General features: G+C 43.0%; 1 protein-coding gene across 2 annotated transcripts in view; it reads right to left on the bottom strand.

The window, feature by feature from the left end:
- The window catches only part of SP1 (Sp1 transcription factor), a 49,635-nt gene extending 35,524 nt beyond the window's left edge, over positions 1-14,111 (bottom strand). For both annotated transcript variants that reach the window (XM_047786751.1, XM_047786750.1), the window contains exons 1-3: positions 13,995-14,111; positions 12,753-12,910; positions 10,898-12,413 (exon numbers count right to left, since the gene is read on the bottom strand). In XM_047786751.1, the coding sequence (XP_047642707.1) occupies positions 10,898-12,413; positions 12,753-12,910; positions 13,995-14,001 (1,681 nt within the window). In that variant the 5' untranslated portion in view covers positions 14,002-14,111. The remainder of the gene's footprint in view (positions 1-10,897; positions 12,414-12,752; positions 12,911-13,994) is intronic.
- Positions 14,112-16,416: the final 2,305 nt, after the last annotated feature.

Genomic DNA, 16,416 nt, shown 5'->3' with positions numbered 1-16,416 from the left:
AAATGATGATGCAGATGTATACTTATCATTATTTATGGAAAAGATTTTTATAGTGTTCAGTAAAAATAAGATTATGGCCCATTGTTGCGAGTTCCCAGCTCTGATTCTACCCCTAGCCTGGGAACTTCCACATGCTGCACGTGCGGCCCTAAAAAGCAAATAAATAAATAAATAAAGTCTCAAACACATCAGGGAAAAAAACAAGAAGGGAGGAGTCCCCATCGTGGCTCAGTGGAAACGAATCTGACTAGCATCCATAAGGACTAAAGTTCCGATCCCTGGCCTTACTCAGTGGGTTAAGGATCTGGCCTTGCTGTGGCTGTGGTGTAGGCCAGCAGCTACAGCTCTGATTTGACCCCTAGCCTGGGAACCTCCATATGCCTTGGGTGCAGCCCTAAAAAGACCAAAAAAAAAAACAAAAAAGAAAGGAACGGTCAGGGAAATAGATCACATCTTCCTGATTGTAGGGAAAAAAAAAAGAAAGAAGGGAGAGTAATACCCCTCCACCCCAATGACACAGCTGACTTTCATGTTTTCAAAAGCGAATGCTTATGTGTCGGATTCCTTTGCCATTTTGCTCCTTCCTTTCTAATGTACTGACCATATCATTTATAATTCATTTAATTACAGATTAAATTCAAATTAACTGATCTGGTTACAACAAATTCTGATTCATAACTAAGTTCATAAAGAGGATAATTAACCATGCCTTTTGCTTCTTTTTTCCCTACTATTTGTCTTAAGTTACAAATTTAACTGAACTAGGTCAAAAACACTATTTTCAGACTTGAGAAAAGTTCTAACAAAAGAAAGCAGGAACATACCTTAACATAATAAAAACTATTTACAACAAACCCACAGCAAATACTATAATCAGTGGAGAAGAGCTGAAAGCTTTCCCACTAAAATCTGGAACAAGACAAGGATGCCCATTCTCATCACTGTTATTCAACATAGTATTACAAGTCCTAGCCACAATAATCAGACAAACAAAAGAAATAAAAGGTATCCAAACTAGAAGAGAAGAGGTAAAATTGTCACTGTATGCAGATAACATGATACTATATATAGAAAACCCAAAGTACTCAACCCCAAAACTACTCAAACTGATCAATAAATTCCTCAAAGTAGCAGGATATTAATATGCAGAAATCAGTTGCATTTCTGTATACTAACAATGAAATATTAGAAATATACAATACCTTTTGAAATTGCACCCCAAAAAATCAAATACTTGGGAATAAACCTGACCAAGGAGGTGAAAGACATATGCTGAAAACTATAAAATACTAATCAAGGAAATTTTTTTTTTAGGGCCACACCCATGGCACACGGAGGTTCCCAGGCTAGGGGTCGAATGGGAGCTGTAGCCTCCAGCCTATGCCAGAGCCAGACCCACGCCAGATTCAAGCCACATCTGCAACCTACACCACAGCTCACAGGGACACCAGATCCTTAACCCACTGAGCAAGGCCAGGGATCAAACCTGCAACCTCATGGTTCCCAGTCGGATTTGATTCCGCCGCACCACGACGGAAACTCCCTGAGGAAATTAAAGAGGAGTCAAAAAAATGGAAAGATATTCCATGCTTCTGGGTTGGAAAAATTAATATTTTTTAAATGGCCATACTATCCAAAGCAATCTACAGATTCAATGCAATCCCTATCAAATTATCCATGTTATTTTTTCACAGAACTAGAACAAACAATCCAAAAATTTATATGGAACCACAAAAGACCCAGAGTTGCCAAAGCAATCCTGAGGAACAAAAACCAAGCAGGAGGCATAACTCTCCCAGACTTCAGGCAATATTACAAAGCCACAGTAATCAAGACAGTGTGGTAATGGTACCAAAACAGACATACAGACCAACGGAACAGAAAAGAGAACCCAGAAATAAACCCAGATACCTACGGCCAATTAATCTTGACAAAGGAGGCAAGACTATAAAATGGGAAAAAACACAGTCTTTTCATCAGGTGGTGCTGGGAAAACTGGACAGTCGCATGTAAATCAATGAAACTGGAACACACCCTCACACCATTCACAAAAATAAACTCAAAATGGCTTAAAGACTTAAAAGACAAGACACTATTAAACTCCTAGAAGAAAATATAGGCAAAACATTCTCTGATATCAACATTACAAATGTTTTCTCAGGTCAGTCTCCCAAAGCAACAGAAATAAAAGCAAAAATAGGAGTTCCCATCATGGCACAGCAGAAACAATCTGACTAGGAACCATGAGGTTACAGGGTGGATCCCTGGCCTCGCTCAGTGTGTTAAGGATCCAGCATTGCTGTGGGCTGTGCTGTAGGTTGCTGACGAGGCTTGGATCCCAAGTTGCTGTGGCTCTGGCGTAGGCCGGCAACCACAGCTCCGATTAGACCCCTAGCCTGGGAACCTCCGTATGCCACAGGTGGCATAAGGTCAAAAGACAAAAAAAAAAAAAGCCAAAATAAACCAATGGGACCTAATCAAGCTGACAAGCTTTTGCACAGCAAAGGAAACCATTAAAAAAAAAAAAAAAAGACAACTTAAAGAATGGGAGAAAATAGTTTCAAACGGTGCAACTGACAAGGGCTTAATCTCTAAAATATACAAACAACTTATACAACAACAGCAAAATAGCCAACAACCCAATGGAAAAATGGCAAAAGACCTTAATAGACATTTCTCCCAAAGAAGATATACAGATGGCCAACAAGCACATGAAAAAATGCTCAACATCACTGATTATGAAAGAAATGCAAAGCAAAACTACCATGAGATACCACCTCTCACCAGTCAGAACGGCCACCATTAATAAGTCCACAAATAACAAATGCTGGAGAGGGTGTGGAGAAAAGGGAACCCTCCTGTACTCTTAGTGGGAAGGTAAATTGGTACAACCACTATGGAAAACAGTGTGGAGGTACCTTAGAAAACTATACATAGAACTACCACATGACCCAGCAATCCCACTCTTGGGCATATATCCAGACAAAACTTTCCTTGAAAAAGACACATGTACCTGTATGTTCACTGCAGCACTATTCACAACAGCCAAGACATGGAAACAACCTAAATGTCCATCGACAGATGAATGGATTAAGATGATGTGGTGTATACACACACACACACACACACACTACTCAGCCATAAAAAAGAATGAAATAATGCCATTTGCAGCAACATGGATGGAACTAGAGACTCTCATACTAACTGAAGTAAGTCAGAAAGAGAAAGACAAATACCATATGATAGCACTTATATCTGGAATCTAAAATATGGCACCAATGAACCTTTCCACAGAAAAGACAATCATGGACATGGAGAACAGACTTGTGGTTGCCAAGGGGGAAGGGGAGAGAGTGGGACGGACTGGGAATTTGGGGTTAATAGATGCAAACTACTGCCTTTGGAATGGATAAGCAATGAGATCCTGCTGTATAGCCCTGGGAACTATACCTAGTCACTTATGATGGAGCATGATAATGTGAGAAAAAAGAATGTATACATGTATGTGTGACTAGGACACCTTGCTGTACAGTAGAAAATTGGCAGAACACTGTAAACCAGCTATAATGGAAAAAATAAAAATCATTACCAAAAAAAAGATAAAGTAGTAGTATAGTGGAAAGGATACTCATCTGAAGTCAAAAGATAGTCACTTTGTAAATTTTGTCAGTGAGCTCTGGCAAGTCACCAAATCTTTCTACACCTGAGGTTGTCAAAAGGATTAGAGGGGATGAGTTTCCAGCTCCAGCAACCTGCAGTTTAACCGCTAGTAGAATTGATAGTTTGGTTTAACTGTTTTTTTTTTTTTTTTTTTTTTGGCCACACCCATAGCATATGAATGTTCCTGGGCCAGGGAAGGAATCTGAGCTGCAGGGACATCTATGTTACAGCTGTAGCAACACCGGATCCTTAACCTGCTGCACCTTGGTGGGAACTAATTGTTTTACATTTGCAAAGAGCTGCAACTTAGGAGCCCACAAGGCCAAGTCAATGAAGAACAAATGGAATAATCTGAAAAGATACATCTCAATAGCATTTAACCTTATTTATATTATCTGCAACAAACTTTCCTTTTCTCCCCACTATAGGGCGGCATCCTTGGGATATGGAAGTCCCCAGCTTAGGGGTCAAATATGAGCTACAGCTTCAGGCATACACCACAGCCACAGCAACACCAGATCCAAGCCACACCTGTTACTCTACGCCTCAGCCTGCAGCATCGCTGGATCCCACTGAGCAAGGCCAGGGATTGAACCTGCATCCTCATGGATACTAGTCAGGTTCTTAACCCGCTGAGCCACAACAGGAACTTCTATTTGCAGCAAATATTTATCATTTAAAATTTTTTTTCAGAGATTTAGATTTTCTAGGATTTTTGGGGGGTTTTTTTTTTGGTTTTGGGGTTTTGTCTTGTTTTGTTTTTTTGTCTTTTTAGGGCTGCACCCGATGCATATGGAAGTCCCAGGCTAGAGGTCAAATCGAAGCTGTAGCCGCCAGTCTATACCACAGCTCAGAGCAACACCAGATCCTTTAACCCACTGAGCGAGACCAGGGATAGAACCCCATTTCTCATGGATACTAGTCAGGTTCGTTACTGCTGAGCCACAACAGGAACTCCAGAGATTTAGATTTTTAACTGAGTTTTCTCATCTTGTAAAGGGCAAGTCTTTGTTCTTGACCCCTTCTTCAAAATCAATAAATTATTATTTATTTTGTACATATATATAGGGTGAGAAGGATTCACAGTAAATTAGACAGGCACATCCAAACTTATGAAACAAGTAATACTGCTTGGTTTCCATAACCCATTCAGTTTAAAAACACTGGAGAGAAGTACACATTCAAATTACAACCAAGATTTGCAACCAACTCTGAAGAAAAAAACTTTCCTCAAAAATTTTTTCAGGATCCACCTTCTGCAGCTCCATACCAAAAAAACAAACAACCCCATCAAAAAATGGGCAGAAGATATAAACAGACAGTTCTCCAAAGAAGACACACGGATGGCTAAAAAACATATGAAAAGATGTTCAACATCACTCATAATCAGAGAAATACAAATCAAAACCACCTTACACCAGCCAGAATGGCCATCATCCAAAAGTCTACAAACAATAAGTGCTGGAGAGGGTGTGGAAAAAAAGGAACCCTAGTACACTGTTGGTGGGATTGCAAATTGGTGCAACCACTGTGGAAAACAGTACGGACATTCCTCAGAAAACTAAACATAGAACTACCATTTGATCCAGCAATCTCACTCCTGGGCAACTATCCAGAGAAAACCACGACTTGCAAAGACACATGTACTCCAATGTTCATTGCAGCACTATTTACAATAGCCAAGACGTGGAAACAACTTATGTGTCCATCGACAGAGGAGTGGATCAAGAAGATGTGGTACATATACACAATGGAGTATTACTCAGCCATTAAAATGAACGAAATACCAGCATTTTTAGCAACATGGATGGACCTAGAAATTATCATGCTAAGTGAAGTCAGCCATACAATGAGACACCAACATCAAATGCTTTCAGTGACGTGCGGAATCTGAAAAAAGGACAGACTGAACTTCTTTGCAGGACAGATGCTGACTCACAGACATTGAAAAACTTATGGTCTCTGGAGGAGACAGTTTGGGGGTGGGGGGATGTGCTTGGGTTATGGGATGGAAATCCTGTGAAATTGGATTGTTATGATCATTACACAACTACAGATGTGATAACTTCATTTGAGTAATTAAAAAAAATTTTTTTTCAGGGTCTTCTACGGGTACCAATTCTTAAAATCCAGCATAGTATTAACAATGTAGGCATAGTGTGGACCTATATCTTTTAAACTAATGCTTTTTCGGGGGAATTCCCATTATGGTACAGTGGTTAACGAATCCGACTAGGAACCATGAGGTCTCGGGTTCGATCCCTGGCCTCCCTCAGCGGGTTAAGGATCTGGCATTGCTGTGAGCTGTGGTGTAGGTCACAGATGTGGCTCGGATCCTGCATTGCTGTGGCTCTGGCGTAGGCCAGCGGCTACAGCTCCGATTAGACCCCAAGCCTGGGAACCTCCATACGCCTTGGGAGCGGCCCCAGAAAAAAAAAAATTAAAATAAAATAATGCTTTCGGGGGTAGGGGGATACACTGAGGGTTTGGGATGGAACTGCTATGAAATCTGGTTGTGATGATTGCTGTACACCTGTAAATGTAATAAAACTCACTAATAAAAGAAAATAATGCTTCAGAACACCAAGGCTTCTGTAATAGTGCTAAATGTTAGAAAAAGGGATTAGTACTATTGCAACAAACCTTCTGTAAGAAATATGAAAAATGCTTGTTTTTCAATTAAACAGCAAATTGACAATTTTTAACTATTAATGTTTACAGACACCCAATCAGTATCTCATAAAGCATTATGTAATAAGGCTTTTCTATGAATGTTCATCTTACATTTTAAAACATTTTCAGGGAGGGAAATGTTTTAAAACAATTAGAAGGAATGAGCAGAACTAAATTTTTAGTAGCAAGATTTACACACTGCTTTACAAAGAACACTTAAAGGGAAAGGGAGATATGAGAACGGAACAGATACTAAAATTTTTCTGCAACACTAGTCATTCTTGTGCTCTTGTTATTTAATTAAGAACTAAAATGGCCACATTACACAATGCAACGTGATTTTTGCAATGATGTCATTGACAGAAAGCCACTGGAATGAATAAATAGGAGCAATTGAAAAGGTCTGAAGACTGCCTTTTCAGTTTTCAAATCAATCAAGGCATCTTAAGTTTTAAAGGAGACCTTTTCTACTTAAACTGAACTCATTTAAAAAACACATAAAATCATGCTAAGAAGCAAATACAATATTAAAGAAAGCAAATGATGCAGAAACATTTGTTATATTTAATAAAAGTATGTTATTTTAAGATAGAAAATTCTCTTATGTGATCTTTTTGCACTAGAATGATAATTTTGAACATTTAAATCATCTAAACTTACTTATCACTAATGTTCAAATGCACTAACTAGTCTAAAATACAACTTTTTTAACAAATTAGAACTCAGCAATCTGACCCCAAGTTTAGTGACACTGCTGGCAAACCAACTCTGGTATCACATTCAACCTAACTTCTAAGAGACACTCTCCTGACCTCGATAAAACCAAGCAGATGTGAAATTTTTATTTTTAGTGCTTGAAATTTGCTTCTTGAGTGAATTATAGCCATCAAGGAAATATGTTCTATTCTCCTGCCAAAGCCAAGCCCTGCACTCTTTATTAGGCAGAACTCCCACTAAGTCTTCCAAACTCAGTCTTTCAAAGTCACTGCCCCCACCCCCCAACCTGGGGGAAAAGTTTTCTGGATCTAGCAGTGGCTGAAAAAAAAAAATCTGAAGCTTTAAACTTAAAAAAAAAAAAAAAACTACAAGAGTACGACACCAAAATGAAAGGAAAAGGTGCTGATAAAGGAGAAAAGATATTGATTAAAAAAAAAGAAAGAAAGAAAAAGCTGCTAACTTAACAACAACAAAAACTAAGAGCCCATAGATCATTTCACTGTCTGGAAACTAAACTCAGTTTACTGGGTGGTCCTTTCTTCACTAACACTCACCGGGGCAGAGCCAAGAAAAACAGGAATAGAGATGGCTGGCTTATTTTGGTTCTAAATTTGGGCCTTTACCTGTATATTCAGCAAACAAGTAAAAAAAAAAGTGAAAGTCAACAGGAGAGCTTAGAAGATTTGTATTTACTTATTTGTTTGTTTGGGGGGGTTTTGTCGTTTTGTTTTTGGCCGCACATGGGGGATGCGGAAGTTCTGGGCCAGGGACTCAATCTGAGCCACAGCTACAACCTATGCCACAGCAGTGGCAATGCTGGATCCTTAACCCACTGCACCACAGCAGGAACTCCTTAGAAGATTTTTATTTATTTATTTATTTTTTGTCTTTTTGCCTTTTCTAGGGCCAATCCTGCGGCACATGGAGGTTCCCAGGCTAGGAGTCTAATCGGAGCTGTAGCCACTGGCCTACGCCACAGCCACAGCAACACAGAATCCGAGCGAGTCTGCAACCTACACCTCAACTCACGGCAATGCCAGATCCTTAACCCACTGAGCAAGGCCAGGGATCGAACCCACAACCTCATGGTTCCTAGTCAGGTTCTTTAACCACTGTGCCATGACGGGAACTCCTGGAAGATTTTTAAAAGATGATTTTTAAAAATAAATGTAGAAGAGTTCTCTGGTGGTGCAGCAGCTTAAAGATCCAGCATGGTGGCTTATGTGGCTCAAGTTTGATCCCTGGCCCAGGAACTTTCACATGCTGTGGCCCAAAATAAAATAAAATAAAAATAAATAAATGTAAACAAAGTAAACACCATGGAAGCTGCAGTCTTCCACACCATGTAATAAACAAGCCTCACTTTGTAGAGTACTCTCTACCTATCTATCTATATCTTACAACATGACTTCACATCTAAGGCTCTTGCCAGTAGGTTGAGTTCTTCCAATAAAATGACTATATACCAGAAAAGGGGATAAAATGAGATGCTTTGTAGCAGCCAGGCAACAGCTTAAGAGCACTAAGCTTCCAGGAAATGACTGTATTATCTTTTATTAAGAATGAAGTCAGATCAATCGAAAAGGGAAAAAAAACGCTCCACAACTATAATTAACCAGAAAGGAGGAAATTTTTACCTTCAGAACCTACTATTGATGAAGCAAACAATCTCAACTCTCACAAAATGGCCTTTTAGAGCCTCATTCTCTCCTTCATGAACATCAAGCTGTTGTTAGCTTATAGAAAGGCATGCATTTTCTAGACCATCAATAACAGGTAAGTAGCCCTACCCCATGACATATTAAATAGCAGACTTCCCAGTGCATGATTTAGCAATGAGTGTCTCATGATTGTTCTTTAGAGCTTAAGTTATAAACCTTTTAAAAATTGCAAGGATCCAAATTATTACTAACTAGCACAATCTCAGCTTTGCTATCCACTGAAGAGTAAAATTGCTAGATACAACAACCTAAAACCAAAACGGAAACCAACACACAATGTAGATTACCCAGTGTCTTATTTTCCAGGCTGTTGCATTTAGTTTTTATTAAACTTACCCCATTTCTACTCTCATAATTTTTAACCTATAAAACACTTGCCAGTTCTAGAACATTAAATTTCAAAGAAACACAGATATCTTTTCTAAGACATTTTTAACAATCTAAAGGATCTCTCATGTCCCAAGTTAAAACAGGTAATTCCTCAGACGAGAACTAACAGCAAGTAGTTTCATCACTTAAATGCTTCTCAGTATCTCAAAATCCTCATCTAGAAAATAAAACAGTTGTATGAGAGATTCCTCAGGTCCCTTCTAGCTCTAACTTTCTATCCCAAGATCTTCAATTCCCTAAGAAAATTACTGTTAAGGCTCAAATGTAATCGTTTTAAATATACTACAAAGAATCTAAGAAATTTAGGGAATTTGAGCAGACCTCCCCACCAGAGATCTTCCTAAACTGCAGGAGGCAGGAAATAATGGTTGCCTATTTGTTATCCTCTCTTACATAATAACCAGTCTAAATGGGATGAGAACTCCATAATAAAAGTAAAAAATAAACCCACACATATTCAAAAAAAAAAAGTTTAAGTTCAGTAGTATTAAATTATTTCCCATTATAAATTGCATATATCATGCCTTAGTATAAAAGTGTATAGACACATATATCTTTATTGTGCTTTATTAAAGATTAGCTACATCACAACAGAACTTAAGGTGATAAATTCTAAATAACTTCCATCTTTTTATAAACAGATGTTTTAAATTTCAAATTAACCAATAGTGAACGTAGTTCAAAATAAATGACTGAATAGTAACATCAACAGATACATATATACCTCTTTCCAGACTTTTGCCCCCTTATTCCCAACTCCTCTCACTTCCACCTCCCCACTTCATTCCAGGCCCCATTCCCTTTTTCTCCCTTCCTTGCACTATACTACTTTCGAAGCAGTCCAGGAAATGGTTCTCTTATCTAGGAAATATCAAAATCACCTAGGAAGCGTATTAAAACTACACATTAGCACAGGGAACTATGTCTAGTCACTCATGATGGAGCATGATTATGTGAGAAAAAAGAACGTATACATGTATGTGTAACTGGGTCACCACGCTGTACAGTAGAAAATTGACAGATCACCATAACCAGCTATAATGGAAAAAAATAACAATCATTTTGTAAAAAAAACAAAAATAAACATTAGTACTTTCAGGGTAAGTAAGACTTGAAAAAATTAAATCCTGATTAACCAGCTTGCTCAGAAGGTAGGCTATTCTGGTTGACTAAAGATTAACTAGGAAAGTTATTTTGTTGAAACATCCTTTGGAATCCATTATCATCACTTTTCCCTTGCTTACGGTTCATGAGAAATACCTGATGACTTAACAACCTTAAGTTTATCATCGATTCCTCTCCACAGGAATGAGCCCTCAGGCCAAGTAAAGCCCTCAAGATAAGAATGATTTTACCTTCTTTTTAAAGGATTATAAACAAACAAAAAAGTACATGTAACTGAGACTACAAGTGGCCCGCAAGGCCTAAAATATTTACCATCTGGGCCTTTGTAGAAAAAGTTTGCCAATCCTTGCTCTAGAGCATCAAAAGCACTGGAAGTACAGAGACTCCAAGGACACTGCCTAGAAGTGCTCCTTTCTCATCAGATTAACTGAAGGGGAAAAGTTTCCATTAAGTCAGTTCCAAATGATTTAAAGAAAATCACTGCTACTTCTCTGACTTGCCCTCAAGAAAGTGTTACCCTCAAAAGGTTCTACTTCATTCTTTAGACTCAATAGTTTCAGCTGAGATGCTAGGTAGCTCTGGAAATAAATGCAAAAGATCTGAACTCTTACCTGAGGCATTTGCTATAGCCAAGGGCAGGCTTGGAAGCTGGTGCACCTGGATTCCCGAAGCACCCAATGCACTGAGGTTAATGGTCTGGAGGCCAGGCATGGAGGAGAGTTGAGCAGCATTCACAGTGACTGTGCCAGCAGGGATGGAGGCAGCTGAGGCAATGGGTGTAAGGGTGGTACTGCTGCTGCTGGTCTGCCCCAAGGAAACACCCTGCATTGGGGCCAAGGTGATTGTCTGGGCCTGTGGGTTCTGAACTTGGAGGTTCTGCAGCTGAAGAGTCTGCCAACTAACCTGTCCATTGGGCCCCACTGTTGGTGTCCGGATGATGATGGGGCCAGAGTTTGGAACGGCCTGAAGCTGAAGGTTCTGGAGGGTTTCCTGGGAGATAGCTTGAGTTGTGAAGGTCTGCCCTGACAATGGCGTTGCTTGGAGGGCCTGGAGGGCCTGTCCACCTTGAACTAACTGAGGCTGGATAAGAATTTGTTGTTGTTGCTGGGTCTGCTGGTTTTGCTCTCCCTCTTTTTGCTGACTTGCTTGCAATGAGCCTCCAGATGTCTGGTTCTGCTGGATGTTCAGAGCATCAGACCCCTGTAGCCCACTGACCCTCTGTGGTGTCTGGCCTTGAGAGTTGGTCCCTGTTGATCCGCTGGTGGTAAAGTTCATAATTCCCATGTTGCTGGTGGTAGTAGTTGTTGAGTAGCTATTGGCATTGGTGAAAAAGGAGCTGGAACTGGCTTGTGATGATACCAAACTGGCAGAACTGATGGCAGTCCCGGAGGTGACAGGCTGTGAGCCACTCTCTTGGGACCCGGAGCTGCTAATCGTGACTGCCTGAGAACTAGGAGTCAAGGTAGCTGCAGAAACGCTGTTGACAGGTAGCAAGGTAATATTACCATTCAGGGCCACTGGTACATTGGTCACATACTGAGTCTGTCCTGAGAGTACATTATTAGCTAGGCCTTGGAGGGGGACAGCCTGCTGGAGTAGATTTGGCATAGCAGCAATGATGTTGCCTCCACTTCCTCGATTTGTGATGATCTGTTGGTTTGCACCTGGTATGATCTGTATCTGACCTGAACCATCCTGCTGTACTTGGGCCCCAGTGGCAGCAAACTGCAGCTGTTGCCCATCAACCGTCTGGAACTGTGGGATTACTTGATACTGAATATTAGGCATCACTCCAGGCAGTCCTGTTAGGACTTGCTGGTTCTGCAGGTTGGATGTGGCAGCCACGACATACTGCCCACCAGAGACAGTGCGATTCTTGGAAGACTCACCACCATTGTTGCCATTGGTACTGCTGCCACTTTGTTCCTTCGAGGTAGGGGTAGCCCCAGAGGAGGAAGAGATGATCTGCCAGCCATTGGCACTCTGGGAGAGCTGTGTGGCTGTGAGGTCAAGCTCACCTGTGCTCCCGGACTGGCCTGGGCCCTGGGAGTTGTTACTGTTTTCATTGGGTGACTCAATTCTGCTGCAGGTTGCTGCCAGCAGAGCCAAAGGGGATGGCTGGGACTCCTGGCCAAAAATAAGGGAGAGGAAAGAGATTAGTTTAGTGACACCAGCTGCCAGCCCTGGGGGCAGTAGAAAAAAATAAACAGTAAAAAAAACCCAAAATAAATAAATAAACAGCAAAACAGTGCCCCCCCCCAAGCAAACAAACAAAAAGCCAACCTATCTACACTGCTGAAATTTGAAATTCTCATCTTTGGGGATCTCCAAGTCACTTGTCTCTGTACTTACTTCCCTATCTGTAAAATAGCCCTTTCCTAAAATTTTTTTTTGTGAAAAGACAATCATCTAAGAATATTTACATCCTCTCAACACCATGCCCACTCTGTCCAGATGAGCACCTACCTGCCCTCCTCCTCCTCCTCCACCGCTGCTGCTGCTGCCTGTGCTGCTGCTTCGAGCCTGAGAAAAGGCACCACCATTACCACTGCCCCCATTATTGCCACCAACTCCTTTTTCAATCTTCACCACAGCTGTCATTTCATCCATGGAGTGATCTTGGTCTAAAAAGAATTAAAAGATAACTTAAAGTTGGGGAAAGAAAAAAGATAAAATGAAGAAGGGTAACGAAGACTAGGATGAAACAAAAATGACTAACAGGAAGGTGAAAGTCCCAGTATTTAAACAAACAAACAAAAAAGGATTGGGGAAGAAGAGACAGCTGTAGGGCTAGGAAGATCTGAACTGGGCCCCTTGGTGCCAAAACTGGGCCGCAGTTCTCCCTCGCACAAAATTAAACTCAGAAAACAATGAAAAGGTGCTTTTGGTATAGACAATGTAAGGGTCCGTGGACATGTTGAAGGAGTTTAAAAGTATCCTGCGGGGAAAAAAAGGAGAAATACAGATAAGGCATAAAACATGTGGGTGGATGGAAAGCTTGCTCAAATTAGGGTCAAAGGAGATGGAGAAAGGGAAGAATTCAAGTGTAGAAAGTCACAAGAGGAAAGGAAGGGGAAGGAGAAAAGATGAGATAAAAAGTTTTGTGGGGGGGAACATTTGTGAATACTAGAAAGGGGCTAAAGAGGTCCAGGGGTTAGAAATCAGGAGTTTCGGGGCGGACAGAGGGCGGGCCCTAGAAGGAAAGGGCGGTTTCGGGGTGAGGGGCGTGGAAAGGGCGGGACGGTAGGGGGAGGGGTAATCTACGGGGGGGAGGGGTAATCTTCGGGGGGGGTGGGGGGAGGAGGGCCTAGGGGCCGGCGGCGACCAGAGGGCGGACCAGGGAGGCGGTTGGCCCGGGCGGGGCCTGCACTGCTCGGGCCGCCCCCGCGGCTCCAGCCCCCGGCAGGAGGAGCCTCAGGCGGGCGGCCGAGTAGTGGGGGGTAAGGCCCGTCCCCCGTGGCCGGGGCGGGCAGGGGGCGGGCGAGGCCACGCTGCCCCCTCCCCCGGGGCGGGCGGCCCATCCCCCTCCTCCTCCGAGGCCCCGCCACTGCCCCTTCTCCCTCCCTTCCCTCCGCCCCGGGCGGGACCAAGGCCGCCGCCGCCGCCTCCCGCCCGCCCCCCCCTCACGGCGGGGACCGCCCGGTCGGCCCTCGCGCGCGCCCCCTCACTCCCCTCCCACCCCTAAGCTTGGAGTGGACTCATCCTTACCGCTCATGGTGGCAGCTGAGGGACGAGCTCAAGGGGGTCCTGTCCGGGGGGGTTGGGGGGGGCAGGAAAAACGCGGACGCTGACGAGGCAAGCGAACCCGGACCGGACAGGGAGGGGGGGGGTAAAGAGGAGGGAGCAGCGCGCCACAAGCCCGGCCTAGGCCCCGCCCCTCCACCGCTGCCCCGCCCAATAAGGGAGGGTGAAAGGAGGGACTTGCAAAAGAAAGACAGGCAAATTACCCAATGGCGAGACTCGCTTGCTCTCTAAGGCGTGTAAGACAAAGTTGCGTGCGTGGTGTCCGCCCAAAAAGAGCGCCCTCTCAGTTTTAAAAGCCAATGAAAGGTGCAGGAAGTGAAGATAGGCGGGATTTAGAGATGATAGGCTTGGAGAGAAACCAGTCAACTGCCAGGCGGGATCGCTGAGACGTAGGGATAGGAAGGGTTTTCATTGGAATGACAGAACAGCGACCAACCAAAACCCTGGGCAAGCCTGGGCAAAGTCCTGGTGGGAGGTGGTAAAAAGTAGACAGGAATGGGATAGGATGAAGCTTATCAAAACCAATCAGAAATCAGGCGGGCGGCCAGGAAAATTATGATTGGATTAACACTAAAAAGAGACGCGCTAGGACACAAATTGACGTGAATAAAAGCCAATTGAATGCTGCTTAAACTCTGAGGGCGGGAACCTGGAGTAGGCAGGGGAGAATTGGCGGCTGCTTCAGTCACTCAGCCCAATGAGGCAGCGAGGGAAGCCAGGCACCGCCTCCGGCTTGGCCAATGGGCGTTACTAGAGGCGCCAGTTGTCGGGGAGGTAACAGGGCTGTGCCAAGAGGAGTCCGTCGCCATTTTGGCCCTCCTCTGGGGACGTCTTTACCGTGATTAGGTGGCAAGTCTTCAGCAGAGCCCTGCAATTCAACAAGTGTCAGGGCCGAGCTCCGCGGCTCGCCGCACTTCTTCCTCGACATCAGGGCTTGTTTGAGTCTTCACTTAACCGCTTTTAAAAGTACCTCTCAGGTCTCCCCCCTCCGCGGTGGGCGGACTGGCAGGCGGATGCCTCAGAATATGGTGTAAGCCCTGTGGGTGCTGGCGCAACGAGATCTGGCGAGGGCGCTCATACAGTAGGTTAATAACGCACTGACCAATTTGCAAGGTCTTTGTGAGACTCCAGCAAACGCCATTTTACTAAATTCCCCCAAAGTTGATAGCTACTTAAGGCCGGTTAACTCTTCGAGAGCTTGCTTTTGAGGCTAAAGAGTGTTGGAGGACTTCCTGGAGTTCGAGGTCCTGTAAGCTGCTACCCCACCCCCGCCCCTGCTCCTACCCCGTAATTGTAAATACCATTTAAACATAAAGCAAGTAGCCAGATAGAGTGCCTTCTTTTTGCAACTGCAAAGGTTAGAGGTGATTTTTCCCGAAACACCTGAATTTCTGGCTACTCATTCTGCCTCTCCTTTACCCTAGTTTTGGTGGAGGCAGCCTGCGTGGCCTGTCAGTAACGTAAAGCCATTCTCTTTCGCCTTTGTAGGTTCTATGTTGCCACTTCATTATCTACAACTCGGCACTTCTCCATATTACTATCATGTCTTAAAGTCTGGATTCCCGAAAACTGAGGCCTCTACTGCTTTGGGCAAAGCCTGAAGAAGGTGAATGTTGGAATTCCCATTGTGGCTCAGTGGGTTATGAAACTGACTAGGATCCATGGGGATGCGGGTTCAATCCCTACCTCGCTCGGTGGGTAAAGGATCCGATCGCGCTTTGCCGTGAGCTGTGGTACAGTCACAGACATGGCTTGGATCCCACGTTGCTGTGGCTTTGGCCTAGGCTGGCAGCTGCAACTTCGATTTGACCCCTAGCCTAGGAACTTCCATGTGCAGCAAGTTAGGCCCTAAGAAGCAAAAAAAAAAAAAAAGGTGAATTCCTACAGCGTTAGGTACCTAGGGCATCTAGGCATCTTGGCATTCCTTATGTCATTCTCTTAAGGAAGATGTTAGTATTAGAGACAGTATGTATTTTGTAAGTGAAGATATGGAGGCTAAGAAGTAACTTGTTCAGGATCACAATCTGAGATGTAGTGCCAGATTCCAAGCCAGAATAGGCCCACAAAAAGTCTTCTATGAATCCTTAAGTCAATAAAACAATGCCTTGTATAACCATTTATAAAAATGAGCTTAATAAAAAGCTTTTTATTAAAAAAAAACCTTATTGTTACCTTCTAGGTCATGAAAGAAAAAAATCCTTTCCATACTTCCAAGACAGCTCAAATAGCATAATCCTCTGGTATGACTTTATTATAAAACATCTCATTACATTTCAATTAATAGTATCTCTCCCTATATGAAAGTTTCTCATAATATCAGGATATCTATCCTATCCTCTGGGCTGCCTTATTTATTCATTAATTTTGGCCCCTGCATAAATTCCCC

The sequence above is a fragment of the Phacochoerus africanus genome, chromosome 7, assembly GCF_016906955.1.
Source record: "Phacochoerus africanus isolate WHEZ1 chromosome 7, ROS_Pafr_v1, whole genome shotgun sequence".
NCBI classification, from domain to species: Eukaryota; Metazoa; Chordata; class Mammalia; order Artiodactyla; family Suidae; genus Phacochoerus; species Phacochoerus africanus.
This window is presented reverse-complemented; position numbering and strand designations above follow the sequence as displayed.